Here is a 16,872-nt window from a genome sequence, read left to right as displayed (position 1 = left end):
CAGAATCTTACAACAATCAGAAGTAGGGTTGCCAACTTTGCTTGGGTGAATTCCTGGAGGTTCCATCACACGAGGGAGGAGATTGCAGGGGCTCTGACACTAATTTTCAGAACCTCTCTGGCCACAGGGGATGTACCAGAGGACTGGAGAACAGCTAACGTAGTACCATTATTCAAGAAGGGTAGCAGGGATAAACCAGGGAATTACAGGCCAGTGAGTCTAACATCTGTGGTGGGGAAATTATTGGAAAAAATTCTGAGGGACAAAATTAATCTCCACTTGGAGAGGCAAGGATTAATCGGGGATAGTCAGCATGGCTTTGTCAAGGGTAAATCATGTCTAACAAATCTGATCGAATTTTTCGAGGGGGTGACTAGTGGGGTGGATGAGGGAAATGCTGTGGATGTGGTTTACATGGACTTCAGTAAAGCTTTTGACAAAGTCCCGCATAGGAGACTGGTCAAGAAGGTAAGAGCCCATGGGATCCAGGGTGCCTTGGCGCGTTGGATCCTAAACTGGCTGAGTGGCAGGAGGCAGAGGGTGATGGTCGAAGGTTGCTTTTGTGACTGGAAGCCTGTGTCCAGTGGGGTACCTCAGGGATCGGTGCTGGGTCCCTTATTGTTTGTGATCTACATAAATGATTTGGATGAGAATGTAAAAGGTATGATCAGTAAGTTCGCAGATGACACGAAAATTGGTGGGGTGGTAAATTGCGAGGAGGAAAGCCTCCGGCTACAGGACGATATAAACGGGTTGGTCAGATGGGCGGAAAAGTGGCAAATGGAATTTAACCTTGAAAAGTGCGAGGTGATGCATTTTGGACGGACAAATAAGGCAAGGGAATACACAATGAGTGGTAGGACCCTAGGAAGTACAGAGGGTCAGAGGGACCTTGGTGTACATGTACATAGATCCCTGAAGGCAGCGGAGCAGGTAGATATGGTGGTTAAAAAGGCATATGGGATACTTGCCTTCATTAGCCGAGGCATAGAATATAAGAGCAGGGAGGTTATGATGGAGCTGTACAAAACGCTGGTGAGGCCACAGCTGGAGTACTGTGTGCAGTTCTGGTCGCCTCACTATAGGAAGGATGTGATTGCTTTGGAGAGGGTGCAGAGAAGATTCACCAGGATGTTACCTGGGATGGAGCGCCTCAGCTATGAAGAGAGGCTGGACAGGCTGGAGTTGTTTTCCTTGGAGCAGAGAAGGCTGAGGGGGGACCTGATTGAGGTGTACAAAATAATGAGGGGCATAGATAGGGTAGATAAAGAGGAACTTTTCCCCTTAGTGGGGGGGTCAATAACAAGGGGGCATAGATTCAGGGTAAGGGGCAGGAGATTTAGAGGGGATTTGAGGAGGAACTTTTTCACCCAGAGGGTGGTTGGAATGTGGAACTCAATGCCTGAAAGGGTGGTGGAGGCAGGAACCCTCACAACATTCAAGAAGCATTTGGATGAGCACTTGAAATGCCATTGCATACAAGGCTATGGACCAAATGCTGGAAAATGGGATTAGACTGGACAGGGATGGATGGGCGGCGCAGACACGATGGGCCGAAGGGCCTCTTTCTGTGCTGTAAAACTATATGACTATATATGACTCTATATGACCCCCCACCCCGGTCAAATCACTTTTCTCCCCGTCAACCAATAATTTTTTTAACTAATAACGGAAAGTTTTCAAAGAAAAATGGGGGAAATAAAAAACCCTCACAATTTTATTTTGAATGCCCCCCTTATGATTTTTCTCCTGGTTGTCTCGTAGTAGCATCCAAGAAATTAATCTTTCATTCCTGGAAACTCCAGGCCAATTCTGGAGGGTTGACAAGCCAAGTCAGAAGAGACTTTCATCGCACTTAACATAGAAGATAGGAGCAGGAGTAGGCCATTCGGCCCTGCTCCGCCATTCAACGAGATCATGGCTGATCATCCAAACCCTAGCACCTGGTCCCTATACCGACAGCCATCCCACCCAAGCCCTATCCCCGTAACCCCGCGTATTTAATCCCCCCTAACACTAAGGGTCAATTTTTTTATCATGGCCAATCAACCTAACCCGCATATCTTTGGACTGTGGGAGGAAACCAGAGCACCCGGAGCACGGGGAGAATGTGCAAACTCCACACAGACAGTCACCCGAAGTCAGATTTGAACCCGGGTCCCTGGCGCTGTGAGGCAACAGTGCTAACCACTATGCCACTTCTCTGGGCTAGCTTCATTACTCGCTGAAGGAGGGAATAAGCCTAGGTTACATCACCTCGTTGCGGTCCAGTGTCCCTCTGCTAGAAGCGGGTGGACGTGAATGTTGGGTGAGGATGAGGACGGGGTCAGGCTCATCTGTGCTGCCTCTTGTGGCCAGATGACAAGTCAAAACCTATTGTTCAGCCTTGTAGCATGAATGGCCACTTGGGCAAGACACCAGAAAATTGTCAGCGAGGAACATTTTTTTTTAAGTTAGGTCTTTGAATAGCAACGATAGTGTTCTTGGATTTAATAACATAAGAACATAAGAAATAGGAGCAGGAGTCGGCCACTTGGCGCTTCGAGCCTGCTCCGCCATTCAATAAGATCATGGCTGATCTTCTACCTCATCTCCACTTTCCTGAACTATCCCCATATCCCTTGACTCCCTTAATATTCAAAAATCTATCGATCTCTGTCTTGAATATACTCAACGACTGAGCCTCCACAGCCCTCTGGGGTAGAGAATTCCAAAGATTCACCGCCCTCTGAGTGAAGAAATTTCTCCTCATCTCAGTCCTAAATGGCCGACCCCTTATTCTGAGACTGTGAGCCCTGGTTCTAGACTCTCCAGCCAGGGGAAACATCCTCTCTGCATCTACTCTGTCAAGCCCTGTAAGAATTTTGTATGTTTCAATGAGATCACCTCTCATTCTTCTAAACTCTGGAGAATATAGGCCTAGTCTACTCAATCTGTCCTCATAGGACAATCCCCCCATCCCAGGAACCACTCTGGTGAACCTTTGTTGCACTCCCTCTATGGCAAGTATATCCTTCCTTAGGTAAGGAGACCAAAACTGTACACAGTGACGTAAGAAAACTACTAGGCACTTGGTCTAAGCATTAGACAAAGCTTTAATCAACTATTTTACAACATGGAGGTTTAGTTGTGTCCTTCACTAGTTCCTGTTAAGAATGTCCTGCGCAAGCTGGGCCCGTGCCTGAGTATTTATACTCTCCCTGGACAGCGCCACTCGCAGGCCGCTCAGTATTATTTCATAAGTCTTTCTTTCATGAATGACTGATTCATGTCACACCCAATACTCCAGGTGTGGTCTCACCAGGGCCCTGTATAATTGCAGTAAGAAGTCTTTACTCTTATACTCAAATCCTCTTGTAATAAAGGCCAACATACCATTTGCTTTCCTAATTGCTTGCTGTACCTGCATGTTAACTTTCAGTGATTTGTGTACAAGGACACCCAGGTCCCTCTGAACACCAACATTTCCTAATCTCTCACCATTTAAAAAAATACGCTGCTTTTCTTAAAAAATACTCTGCTTTTCAACTGATCTGCTCCAAAAAAAATTGCCAGGGTGCCTACAAGTTCATCATGTGACCTCTGTTGCTGTATGTTAATAAAGAAAAATTTGGGTCGAATTTCCATAGAGTTCTCCCGTAACTGTGGCGAAGGAGCGGGAGAAATGGCGAAAAGGACTGGTTATGCTGTATTTCTCGGGGTTTCCGCCAAAGTCACGGCGGGAGATTGGAGGAGCACTGGCGGAATTTCCAGATGATTGTCTGGCGGCAATGTTTGCCTTCGGGTAGAGGTCGCTGGAGTTGAGATTGGCCGTGCGGGTCTAGACTTGAATGGATCTGAGTATCGCGCCCAGCGCACGATGAGCGGCCCATGTGATGCCGCCCGCTTCGCGCTACCGCCCGCGGCAAGTTTCCACCCCGTTGTCAGAAGTCGGCACCAGGCGAGTCCCAGGGAATGTGTCAATCTTTGCAGGGGGGTCCCCCGCCACAGGAGAACAAGTAAACCACCGGTCTAATCCACTGTCCCGAGCTACTAACCGTTCTGTTCAGCATTTGTCAAGAGGCTTTTCACTTTATTTGTTTCAATTTGCATTTAATGTTTAGAAATCCCAGCCCTTGTTGGCGGGCGAGAAAGCAAATGCAAATGCTGGATGGAATTTGAATTTGAGTTTAGGCTTGCCTCAGTTCAGTCTCCACACGTTATTTCTGCGTAATGGGCAAACCAATCCACTTACATTCAGCAGGAAGGCAGTGACGACGTGGATCACTGCAGCAGGGAGGAGGGACTTCAGTTATGAGGAGAGGTTGGAAAAGTTAGGGCCTCTTCTCCTTGGAACAGAGAAGGTTTAAGTGGTGACCTAATAGAGGTTTTCAAGGTGATGAGAGGTTTTGATAGAGTAGAGAGAGAAAAAATACTCCCTCTGGCGAGTGGGTCAATAACCAGAGGTCATAGAGTCAAAATCATTGGAAAAAGATCTCGAGGGGCGATGAGGAGATATTGTTTCACTCGGAGAGTTGTCGGGATCTGGAACGCTCGACCTGAAAAGCTGGTGGAAGCCGATTCCATCAATGATTTTAAAAGGGAGTTGGACGGGTTCCGGAGGATGAGGAACTGACAGGGTTCCGGACAAAAAGCGGGGAATGTGGGGACTGAGCACGACGGCTCTTCCACAGAGCCGGCACAGGCTCGACGGGCCGAGTGGCCTCCTTCTGTGCTGTGAGTTGCTCTGATTCTACGAACAGGAGCACAGATCTCAAAGGTCACCAGTCTGCACCTACTATTTTTTTTTTTAATTCTTGTCATGTCGCTACCTATTTTGTGCGGCAACATATTAGCCTTATTCTCAAAAGGCTGCACCTTGGCATCCATTATAATGCAGTTCAGTGGTGCATCACGGAGTGAGAAATCGGACATCACATTGTTGAAAAACTGGCCATGCAAAGTCCCGCAGTTTCGAACCCTGGAAAGCCATGGATTCGAGTAGGAGGCGGTGTAATGAGCCTTGATTTCAATAACAGTGAGAAACTTTCAAATGTTGGTGTTCAGAGAGATTTGGGTGTCCTCTTGCAAGAATACAGAAAGTTAGCATGTAGGTACAGCAAGCAAGAAGGAAGGCAAATGGCATGTTGGCCTTTATGGCAAGGAGGTTGGAGTATAAGAGAAAGGAAGTCTTGCTACAATTGTGCAGGGCCTTGGCGAGACCACACCTGGAGTACAGTGCACGGTTTTGGTCTCCTTATCTAAGGAAGGATATACTTGCCGTGGAGGCGGTGCAGCGAAGGTTCACTAGATTGATTCCTGGGATGAGAGGGTTGTCCTATGATGAGAGATTGTGTAGAATGGGCCGATACTCTCTGGAGTTTAGAAGAATGAGAGGTGATCTCATTGAAACATAGAAGATTCTGAGGGGGATTGACAGGGTAGATGCTGAGAGGTTGTTTCCCCCTGGCTGGAGTGTCTAGAACTAGGGGGCATAGTCTCAGGATAAGGGGTCAGCCATTTAAGACCGAGATGAGGAGGAATTTCTTCACTCAGAGGGTTGTGAATCTTTGGAATTCTCTGCCCCAGAGGGCTGTGGAGGCTGAGCCATTGAGTACATTCAAGACAGAGATCAATAGAATCATGGGGAATCGAGGGATATGGGGATCAGGCGGGAAAGTGGAGTTGAGGTCGATGATCAGCCATGATCTTATTGAATGCTGGAGCAGGCTCGAGGGGCCGTATGGCCTACTCCTGCTCTTATTTCTTATGTTCTTATGTATAGGGAGAAGGGAGAACATGTAGAATGGCATATTTGGATCCTGGTGGGAACAAGAGAAGAAAAATGAGATGGTAGTAGACTATAATATGCAGATAAAGTTGAGAAAAATAAAGGTTCCGATGAGGCCAAGAGAGGCAAGAGAAGGTACACCTGTCAGATGCTGAGTCTTCAAGTATTCCTACCAGGAATGTAGGCGAGATCTCAGCGATTCCCCAGCTATGATACAAATAATAGACTAGATTTTCCATCCATTGACTAGGAATGGATGGCAGTGACATCACGTGAATGGAGCACACCACTCCTCAATCACCCCCAACAGCCCCTCGCCTTTGCCTGGCACCTTCCCGTGCAAGCGCAGGAGATGCAACAACTGCCCTTTTACCACCTCCCTTCCCACTGTCCAGGGCCCCAAACACCCCTTCTTGCAATCTAGTATACTGTATTCGCTGCTCACGATGCGGGCTCCTCTACATTGGGGAGACCAAACGCAGATTGGGCGACCGCTTTGCTGAATACCTCCGTTCAGTCCGTAAGGGTGACCCCGAGCTTCCAGTCGCCTGTCACTTTAATTCTCCGCTCCGTTCCCACTCTGATCTCTCCGTCCTCGGCCTCTTGCATTGTTCCACGGAAGCTCAGCGTAAGCTCGAGGAACGGCACCTCGCCTTTCAATTAGGCACTTTACAGCCCTCTGGACTCAACGTTGAGTTCAACAATTTCAGACTATAACCCCTGATGTAAAAGGACTACTGAGCCCTTGGTTTGAGTGTAAAACAAGGCTTTAATCAACTGTTTCACAACCATGAGATTCTAGTTACATCACTAGTTTCTGGTTACAAAAACGCCCTGAGCAAGCTGGGCCCACGCCTGAGTATTTATACTCCTTGGATGACGCCACCAGCTGGCCGCCCAGTGTTACTTCATGAGTCATTTCTTCATGAATGATATGATTCATGACAACACCTGCCCCCCTTTTTCAGGCTGTTGATGATTTTGCCATCCCCATTTGCGACAATTTATCCCTCCTGCCTCCGACCCTAGCACAGACTGTTCCTTCCTCCCCTCCCCCTCTCCCTGCCTCTGCGCCTGTTTAAAATCTCCAGCCTTCTCCAAGTTTTGACGAAGGGTCCCAGACCTGAAACGTTGACTCTGTTTCTCTCTCCACGGATGCTGCCTGGCCTGCTGAGTGCTTCCAGCATTTTCTGTTGTTATTTTATGACTTTCCGTAGCTTTGGTTCACAAACGCAATGGTAAATAAAAACCATGTCGGCCCAACTCTCTGTACAGGAAACTCTCGATTTACCGGCACCTAAATAACCGGGAATCTCTGTTAACCGGCAAAATTCAGGAGTAGGTTCAGGTAAGTTTTACTTCATATTAGTGGCTGTGTAACTGGGGTTCGTGCACTTGTTGCTAAGCAACAGGGAAGCCTGGATTTGTTGCTGTGTACGGAGCTCTTGTACCTTTTAACTATACCTCTCTGTAATCCGGACTTTTTGATAAACCGACACCACGCCGGTCCCGTTGGTGCCGGATAATAAAGAGTTTACTGTACCAATAAGCCAGCACTTGCCCATCTATTTTCACAGTGGTACCCTGAGGTGAAACGGCACTGCCCCAACTCTCCCATCATCCTTGTGGGCACTAAGCTTGACCTGCGGGATGACAAAGAAACCATAGAGAAGCTGAAGGAGAAGAACCTGGCGCCCATCAGCCACGAACAAGGTGCACAGGTAGCGAAGGAGATTGGTACGTGACATTTCTACAAGAGGAGCGTAAAGCTTGTTTGCACATTAATTTGACCAATGATAATCTCATGGGTGGTGGGATATGTCGGATCGTACTGCCAATAATGGGATATGATGTGTCCCATCCTCTGAACAAAAAGCTATCAATCGAGTTCAAGACGCAATGGAGTATCTGTCGTCGCTTGACGAACAAATGTTCACATCGCCTCTAGGGCTCGATATCTGTTCGTGTTTTTACGAGGCACAATCAGGGATTAGCCCTGGAACACGATCTCCTCATACTATCTGAGCTGCACGTCAAAAAACGCTGGCCTGTATCTTGAAAATCATCTCCTTCCTCACAACCCCACAGCACCAACGCCAGTTCTCCATTCCATTTGTGGCCAGAAGAACAAGACAGCTTAACCTAGAAATTCGGCAGCGCAGCGCCCCCTTTTTACGGGCGTTAAATGGCCTCCCAAGCCTCTGATAGGACGGGCAGGAAGGGCACGCTCATTACGAGCTGGAAGTGCGCCACCTGCCATATTGGTAAAGGCCAATAAATTGGTGCTGTGTCCACGGCCCTTTGCATATGTAAATAAGTGTCCTATCGCCTGTTTTAGGCCCCCTTTGCAAGGTTGGTCTACCAATTGGACTATCTTAAAGGGACCGCCTGTAGATCACAACCGACAAGGTAAGCTTTTACAAAATACTTACTGATGTAAGAAAACTACTAGGCACTTGGTCTAAGCATTAAACAAGGCTTTAATCAATGTTTTACAACATGGAAGTCTAGTTGTGCCCTTCACTAGTTCCTGTTAAAGAATGTTCCGAGCAAGCTGGGCCCATGCCCGAGTATTTATACTCTCCCTGGACAGCGCCACCAGCAGGCCGCCCAGTATTATTTCATAAGTCATTTCCACATGAATGACAAGATTCATGTCATTTACCTGAATGTGGAGCCGGGTAGAGCAGTCAGTGCTGCTCCTGACCTCACATTAAAAGAACGTGGACCGCTGCTGGCCACCACCACCCCTCCCGCCCCGCCGATCACCGGCGCTACCCCTCCACCCAGTCGCCCCCACCTTCCCGGTGGTCTCCCTCCCTCCCTCACTTACCTGAGGGCCGCTGCTCGGGCAGCTCGCCGCCTCGATGTAAATGAGGCCTGAGATCGTCGGGGCGATGGGGGGGCACCTTGGGCCTAATCATTCATGGCTGGTTCCCTGCACCACCCCCTCCCCATCCGCCTGCGCACCAAAAAATGGGCACACTCAAATCTCTAAGCCCTTCTATCTTAGCAATAGTTAGTTCAGAAACGGCCGCATTACGCTGTAGGGCCCATTTTTACAAAGGCCCGCTCACTATAGTGAGCCTCACTTACCAATCGTCCATATCAGGAAATCGCAGGCATGTTGCCCACGATTATCCACCTGTTAAAGTCGATAAAGGAAGTAAGTCCTTTCTGGAACAGAGGGGGAGCAACTAAGCATAAAAAAAAAGAGGACAACTGTTGAAAATGTCTGTCTTTTGTCCAGGAGCTGTGAAGTTTATTGAAAGTTCGGCCTTCAAACAGAAGGGCCTCAAGACAATATTCGAGGAGGCCATTCGGGCTGTGATCTTCCAACCAGTGCAGAAGAGAAAGATACAGTGCTGTATTCTGTAGACTAATTATAGGTAATTATTGGTGGGTTAATTCCGTGGCAATTTCTGAGATGTTGGGCAAAATAATGGAGTTTGAAATCAATGGGCACTTTTGTTGCCAGTCTTCTCCCCTCTTATAGAATCTTACAGCTCAGAGGGAGGCCATTCGGCCCATCGTGCCTGTGCCGGCCCTTTGAAAGAGCTCTCCAATTAGTCCCGCTCCCCCCTGCTCTTTCCCCGTAGCCCTGCAATTTTCTGCCCTTATCCAATTCCCTTTTGAAAGTTATTATCGAATCTGCTTCCACCGCACGTTCCAAATCGTAACACTGGCTGTGTAAAAGAAAATTCACCTCATGTCGCCTCTGGCTCTTTTGCCAATTACCTTAAATCTGTGTCCTCTGGTTACTGACCCTCCTGCCACTGGAAACAGTTTCTCCTTATTTACTCTATCAAAACCCTTCTTGATTTTGAACGTCTCTTCTCCTGAATGCCTTGGGGATGAGGTCCCATGGGTACTGGATCCTCTCCTGTATGTCTCCCAATTGGCTATTCTTCATATTGGAGACATTAGCTGGTTGAGTGCATGTCACTGTTCCTTTTCTGCACCAGATTGTCAAGCATGGGTTTTGGGCCCTTTGTTCTTTAATCTTTTTTGTTTTGGGGGGGCTTGGTGAGGTGGAGTATTTAACTTGGCAATTTTAGTAATCCACTTGCCTGGATGAGTGCAGCTCCAATGACACTCAAGAAGCTCGACACCATCCAGGACAAAGCAGCCCGCTTGATTGGCACCCCATCCACCACCTTAAACATTCACTCCCTCCAACACCGGCGCACCGTGGCTGCAGCGTGTACCATCTACAAGATGCACTGCAGCAACTCGCCAAGGCTCCTTCGGCAGCACCTCCCAAACCCACGACCTCTTCCACCTAGAAGGACATGGGCAGCAGTCGCATGGGAACACCACCACCTCCAAGTTACGCTCCAAGTGACACACCATCCTGACTTAGAAGTATATCGCCGATCCTTCATCGTCGCTGGGTCAAAATCCTGGAACTCCCTGCCTAACAGCACTGTGGGAGTACCATCACCACACGGACTGCTGCAGTTCAAGAAGGCGGCTCACCACCACCTTCTCAAGGGGTAATTAGGGATGGGCAATAAATGCTGGCCTTGCCGGCGACGCCCACATCCCATGAACGAATGAAAATAAACTCTCACCAATCCCATCTAACTGCCTTCGTGCAATATCTGTCAATCCTTTTTCTCTCAGGAACACATCCAATTACTTCTTGAACCCTCGCTGTACTCTCTGTAACAGATTACGCAACGGGTCCTCATAATTTAACTCTCTAACCCTGGTGTCATTCTGGTGAATCTGCGCTGTACTCCCTGGCGGTGTATTTGATTTGCGCTAGTGCTAGATGCAGAGAGGATGTTTCCCCTCGTGGGGAAATCTAGAACTCGGGGGGGCATAGTTTCAGAATAAAGGGTCACCCTTTTAGAACTGAGCTGAGGAGGAATTTCTTCTCTCAGAGGGTCGTAAATCTGTGGAATTCTCTGCCCCAGAGAGCCGTGGAGGCTGGGTCATTAAATACATTTAAGGTGGAGATAGACAGATTTTTACAAGATAAGGGAGTGAAGGGTTATGGGGAGCGGGCAGGGAATCAAATCAAATCAACTTTTATTGTCATTGTTAGTGCACAAGTGCAGTACAACGAAATGTAGGCTTGCGGCTCCCGAGAGCGTACATTTAGATTAAGACATTTAAACATTCAACATACGTTTGGCTTGTAATACATTAACATAAACATAACCATAATAAAGTGCATTGGCAGATGTGCAGGCTTTAGAGTTTATTTGTGGAGTTCAGTAGGATGACAGCCCTGGGAAAGAAGCTGTTCCTAAATCTGGTCGTACGGGTGCGAATGCATCTGTAGCGTCTCCCAGATGGCAGGAGAGGGCGAACAGACTGTGGCTGGGGTGGGTAGGGTCTTTGATGATGGACCGTGCCCTCCGTAAACAGCGTTTCTGGTATATGTGCTCTATGGTCGGTAGCCGGGTGCCGGTAATGCGTTGGGCAGTTTTGACTACCCGCTGCAGGGCTTTGAGTGGCTTTGAGCCCAAGATCAGCCATGATCTTATTGAATGGTGGAGCAGACTCGAGGGGCCAAGTGGCCTATTCCTGCTCCTATTTCTTATGTTCTAACATCTGTGTCAAGTCTTCCCACCCGCCAGCCATAACTCTTGATCTCTCTATATTTCCATTGCAGATTTAAACAGACTGAAGCCACGATTTTCTCTAATGGGATGGAGCAAATGCATCTCTATGACGAGAGGACTGGGCCCATCTGATCCCTACAGACTATTTTATCGAGCGCAACCCCAGTCTTTTATTGGATCACAGGCGTGAGGGGCAATCCAAGCTAATTGGCTGTTTAACTGGAACTACTTCTGTGGACCATGATCAGTGAGAGCAAATTCGATTTTAACTTGCTTTTGTTAAAGGAAGGTTAATTTGGAGGAAGGCATGTTTGATATCTCGAGGGCAGTGCCAGCGGGGTGGTATTTAGTCCCGCAATCCCTTTATGCTTGGTGGCTGGGCAATGCCAGAGCACTAGGGCCCCTACTAGGCTTTCCTGATACAGGTGGTCACTTTCGACCACCCATTTTTGGGCCCCTTTCAAAAAGGGAGCCAGCCGGATCACCGGTGTAAACGGTGGGTTTAAGGCCTCTGACCCCATTTTGAGGCCGTTAGCTGCCTGTTAATGCCAGGCTAAGGCAGTGAAAATTGACCCTGGTAAGTGTGTACGGACCTGGTGATGCAAAGTAATGGCGCAAATCAAAGAGTATGGAACTGAAAGGGTAGTGTCAGCTGCCCCAAGCTGTCCTCCAACTGAGGACCAATACATATGGCAGCTTCCCCCTCTATTCCTTTCACTGTTTATATGCGTTGAGACTGTTCAGGTACGAGGCTCCAACACCTGTTCCATCGCTGGCTCCCATGTTCTGTGTGAAGTTATCCCTATACAGAAGATCACTGTGGATTAAGACACGGGCCCGTAATTTCCGATCGGAGGCTTCCTGCGTGCAGATGCCTCCTATCGGAAAAAAATCTACGAAATTACCTGAGGGTTCCGAGGTCCGGACACTTCCATTCCTGGGCCGCTCCACAGTCGAAATGCGCAGTGGCCCACGTATCCCAGGGGCGCAGGCGGTTCGCAAGCATCCCTGGGATCACGTGGGCCAGGCCAGCCAATAGGAGAAGGGAATCTCCCTTCATACTTTTGACAGATAGACCTGTCATTGAAACTTATAAAATTCTAACAGGACTAGACAGACTAGATGCAGGAAGGATGTTCCCGATGGCGGGGGAGTCCAGAACCAGGGGTCACAGTCTAAGGATAAGGGGTAAGCCATTTAGGACAGAGATGAGGAGAAATTTCTTCACCCAGAGAGTGGTGAACCTGTGGAATTCTCTACCACAGAAGGCAGTTGAGGCCAGTTCATTAAATATATTCAAGAAGGAGTTGGATATATTTCTTAAGGCTAAAGGGATCAAGGGATATGGGGAGAAAGCAGGGACAGGGTACTGAGTTTGGATGATCAGCCATGATCTCATTGAATGGCGGAGCAGGCTCGAGGGGCCGAATGGCCTACTCCTGCTCCTGTCTTCTATGTTTCTATGTCAAATATATGAATGGAGATCACTCCAAAAAGACACTAAAACATTAAATCATTTTTTTTTAAATCACGTTTTTAAAATGAGTTAAAATTACATTAAAGTAAATATTTTAAACAAAAATTTAATTTTTTAAAAAGATAATTAAAGTTTTTACAGGGCTAAAAATAAACTTACCTTTTTTAAAAGTATTTTTAAATTATAAATGAGTGAAATTTAAAAAAATGTTTTTTTACTTTTTTCAACTCTTATGCTGGTAAAAGCAGATCTTACGCCTGCTATTACCAGGCGTAAGATTTCTAAGGGTTTTCAGTGAGCGGAGGTTCGCAAGAAAGCGGAACTCTCCCCCCCCCGCAGAGGCTCTTCTCCAGGGCAGGCGTCTGATCTGTCAAGAGCGTTGCTGGTTTTCAGCGCATGCGCTTGGCATGCCTGAAACCGGCATTTCCGATGTCCCTATGGGTGAGTACACAGCGCGTGCACACCTGTCGGCATCGGAAAATACGGGCCAATGTAGTGATTTAAGCCACGGAAATTCATTCCCACAGAGCCTTCCTTTATGAAACGTGTCGTGCGATTTGCATTGATCTGATTTTCGAACCTGTATCTCGAATGCCTCGTCCTTCTTAACGTTTCTCTGCATTCAATCAGTATTTCTCCCATATGTGTAGAAACAGCTTCCACCTTTAACTTCATCACCCACGTAGGTCCGCCATCTCCATATTAAGACGGGTTTGTTTGGCATTTAAACATTTATGATTTTATTTCTGGGCTTCTTTAAGTTATATTTGAGAATCGCAGAATCGTATAGCGCAGAAGGAGGCCATTTGGCCAATCCTTGCGTGATTCAAAATAATAATAATAATAATTCAACTTTATTGTCATTGTACAATGCACAAGTACATGAACAACGAAATGTGATCTTGCAAGCTCCCATGAGTCCAGTACAAATAACATTAACATTAAACGTAAATAGCACCGTCCTGGGAGAAGCAAAGCCGCTGCGTCTGTGCGCGCCGCCATTCCATTTCCACCATTCCTCCTGTCCGACAATCTTCAGCCCAACGCCCGGGCCTGCTCACCAGCCACCCCTCCTCGGGGCTCCTTCCGTGACCTTCTCACCAACTGCCCCTCCTCGGGGCTCCTTCCATGACCTTCTGCACCTGGTCTTCCCTGATGGTCACCCCTCCAGGTACTAACCAGGTACTAACCAGGCTTGGCTCTGCTTAGCTTCCAAGCCTTGCCAGTGACCCTGTCCCTAGTCCCAGGAAAAGAATCTGTGCCAGCTCTTTGAAAGAGCTATCCAATTAATTTCCCACATTACAACAGCGACTCCACTTCAAAAGTACTTCATTGGCTGTAAAGCGCTTTGAGACGTCTGGTGGTCGTGAAAGGCGCTATAGAAATGCAAGTCTTTCTTTTTTTAACACCACTCCCCCCTGCTCTTTCCCTATAGCCCTGCAAATTTTTCCTTTTCAAGTATTTATCCAAGTTCCTTTTGAAAGTTACTATTGAATCTGCTTCCACCGCCCTTTCAGGCCAGATCACAGGCTAAAAAACATTCTCCTCATTTCCCCACTCATTCTTTTGCCAGTTATCTTAAATCTGTGCCCTCTGGCTACCGACCCTCCTGCCAGTGGAAACAGTTTCTCCTTATTTACTCTATCAAAACCCCTCATAATTTTGAGCACCTGTATTAAATCTTCCCTTATCCTTCTCTACTTTAAGGAGAACAAGCCCAAGAACAGACTTAACATCATCATAGAATCATAGACATTTACAGCACAGAAGGAGGCCATTCGGCCCATCGTGTCTGTGCCGGCCGGAAAAGAGCGATCCAGCCTAATCCCACTTTCCAGCTCTTGGTCCGTAGCCCTGTAGGTTACGGCACTTCGAGTGCATATCCAAGTACTTTTTAAATGTGATGAGGGTCTCTGCCTCTACCACCCTCTCAGGCAGTGAGTTCCAGACCCCCACCACCCTCTGGGAAAAAAAATTCTCCTCAACTCCCCTCTAATCCTTTTACTAATTACTTTAAGTCTATGCCCCCTGGTTATTGACCTCTCTGCTAAGGGAACTGGTCCTTCCTATCCACTCTATCTAGGCCCCTCATAATTTTATACACCTCAATTAAGTCTCCCCTCAGCCTCCTCTGTTCCAAAGAGAACAACCCCAGCCTATCCAATCTTTCCTCATAGCTAAAATATCTCCAGTCCTGGCAACATCCTCGTAAATCTCCTCTGCACCCTCTCTAGTGCAATCACATCCTTCCTATAATGTGGTGACCAGAACTGTACAACATCCTCAAGATATGTTTCAGCTTCATCTTAAAACAACGTGATACCTTGCTGCTCCTGTTGAAATCGTGATATCTCTTCCAGATTTCCTTCCTGGTTCTTCTGACCAATCGAGATCAAGTTGCCCCAGTCTATGACGTATCGTTTATTCCCTCCATCTCCGACCAGAAGCTGTCTAACGGAACAACCTCCGCAGCCCAGTCAGTGAAACAGGTACTCCGAGCAATTTTTGTGGTGCCGTTTCTTGTTGCCATTAGGGGTACGCTGTTCATCGAAGTTCATAGAAATTTACAGAATGGAAGGAGGCCATTCAGCCCATAGAAACATAGAAACATAGAAAAATAGGAGCAGGAGTCGGCCATTTGGCCCTTCGAGCCTGCTCCGCCATTCAATATGATCATGGCTGATCCTCTATCTCAATGCCATACTCCTGCTCTCTCCTCATACCCCTTGATGCCTTTTGTGTCTAGAAATCTATCTATCTCCTTCTTAAATATATTCAGTGACTTGGCCTCCACAGCCTTCTGTGGTAGAGAATTCCACAGGTTCACCAACCTCTGAGTGAAGACATTTCTCCTCATCTCAGTCCTAAATGCCCTACCCCGTATCCTGAGACTGTGACCCCTCGTTCTAGACCCCCCCCCCAGCCAGGGGAAACATCCTCCCTGCAACCAGTCTGTCTAGCCCTGTCAGAATTTTATACATTTCAATGAGATCCCCTCTCATTCTCTAGTGAATACAGGCCTAGTCGACCCAATCTCTCCTCATATGACAGTCCTGCCATCCCAGGAAACAGTCTGGTGAACCTTCGTTGCACTCCCTCTATGGCAAGTATATCCTTTCTTAGGTAAGGAGACCAAAACTGCACACAGTACTCCAGGTGTGGTCTCACCAAGGCCCTGTATAACTGTAGTAAGACATCCTTGCTCCTGTACTCAAATCCTCTTGAAATAAAAGCCTTTCAAGCAGCACTTTTAAAATGTATCTGTGGCACAAAGAAAATTGATGCTTTTAGCATCATTCAGGACAGAAGGCGGCCATTCGGCCCGTCGTGCCTGTCTTTGAAAGAGCCGTCCAATTAATCCCATTCCCCTGCTCTTCCCTTCCTACGTTACAACACTTCAAAAAAGCACTTCTCCCACTGTAAAGTGCTTTGGGACGTCCGGTGCTCTTTCTTTCACAGCCCTGTAAAGTTTTTCCCCTTCAAGTATTTATCCAATTCCCTTTTGAAAGTTACCATTGAATCTGCTTCCACCGCCCTTTCAGGCAGCGCATTCCAGATCACAACAACTGGCTGTGTAAAAAAACATTCTCCTCACGTCACCTCTGGTCTTAATATCTCCTGATGTGGCTCGCTGTCAAATGTCTGATTAACACTCCTGTGAAGCGCCTTTACTACATTAAAGGTGCTATATAAATACAACTTCTTGTTGTTGTTCATACACTCAGGATCTAGGATCCAAACCGTAGCTGATTTTTGTCCGGCCCTCAGGATGAGGATCGCCCTGGCAAGACTGTTCTTGCGACTGATGGTTTGCTTTCCTTTGCCCTGAGCAGTACTGAGCTACCATCTTGAGGAACAGCAGTTGTTTTTTAGAACTGACCCTCACACAGGCCGGACCCGGTCAGCGGGCAAGAGCGTTTTTTTCTTTTTAATCTGCCGCTGGACCACAAATGACCAGATTTATTGAAACTCAATTTCACAATTTGCTCTGTGGCAAGTATATCCTTTCTTAGGCCCACCAAAGAGCCAATCCAGCCTAATCCCACTTG

General features: G+C 47.4%; 1 protein-coding gene across 1 annotated transcript in view; it reads left to right on the top strand.

The window, feature by feature from the left end:
- Positions 1-15,561, top strand: part of LOC147099482 (ras-related C3 botulinum toxin substrate 1-like) — a 31,652-nt gene extending 16,091 nt beyond the window's left edge. The window contains exons 6-9 of the mRNA XM_085969199.1: positions 7,348-7,507; positions 9,021-9,159; positions 11,397-11,593; positions 15,184-15,561. Coding sequence (XP_085825325.1) covers positions 7,348-7,507; positions 9,021-9,148 — 288 coding nt within the window. The 3' untranslated portion in view covers positions 9,149-9,159; positions 11,397-11,593; positions 15,184-15,561. The remainder of the gene's footprint in view (positions 1-7,347; positions 7,508-9,020; positions 9,160-11,396; positions 11,594-15,183) is intronic.
- Positions 15,562-16,872: the final 1,311 nt, after the last annotated feature.

Source organism: Somniosus microcephalus, chromosome 28 (assembly GCF_052327205.1).
Source record: "Somniosus microcephalus isolate GS21.2 chromosome 28, FLI_Smic_1.0, whole genome shotgun sequence".
NCBI lineage: Eukaryota > Metazoa > Chordata > Chondrichthyes > Squaliformes > Somniosidae > Somniosus > Somniosus microcephalus.
The sequence above is the reverse complement of the archived record's forward strand: the minus strand, read 5'-3'. Positions and strand labels throughout refer to the sequence as shown.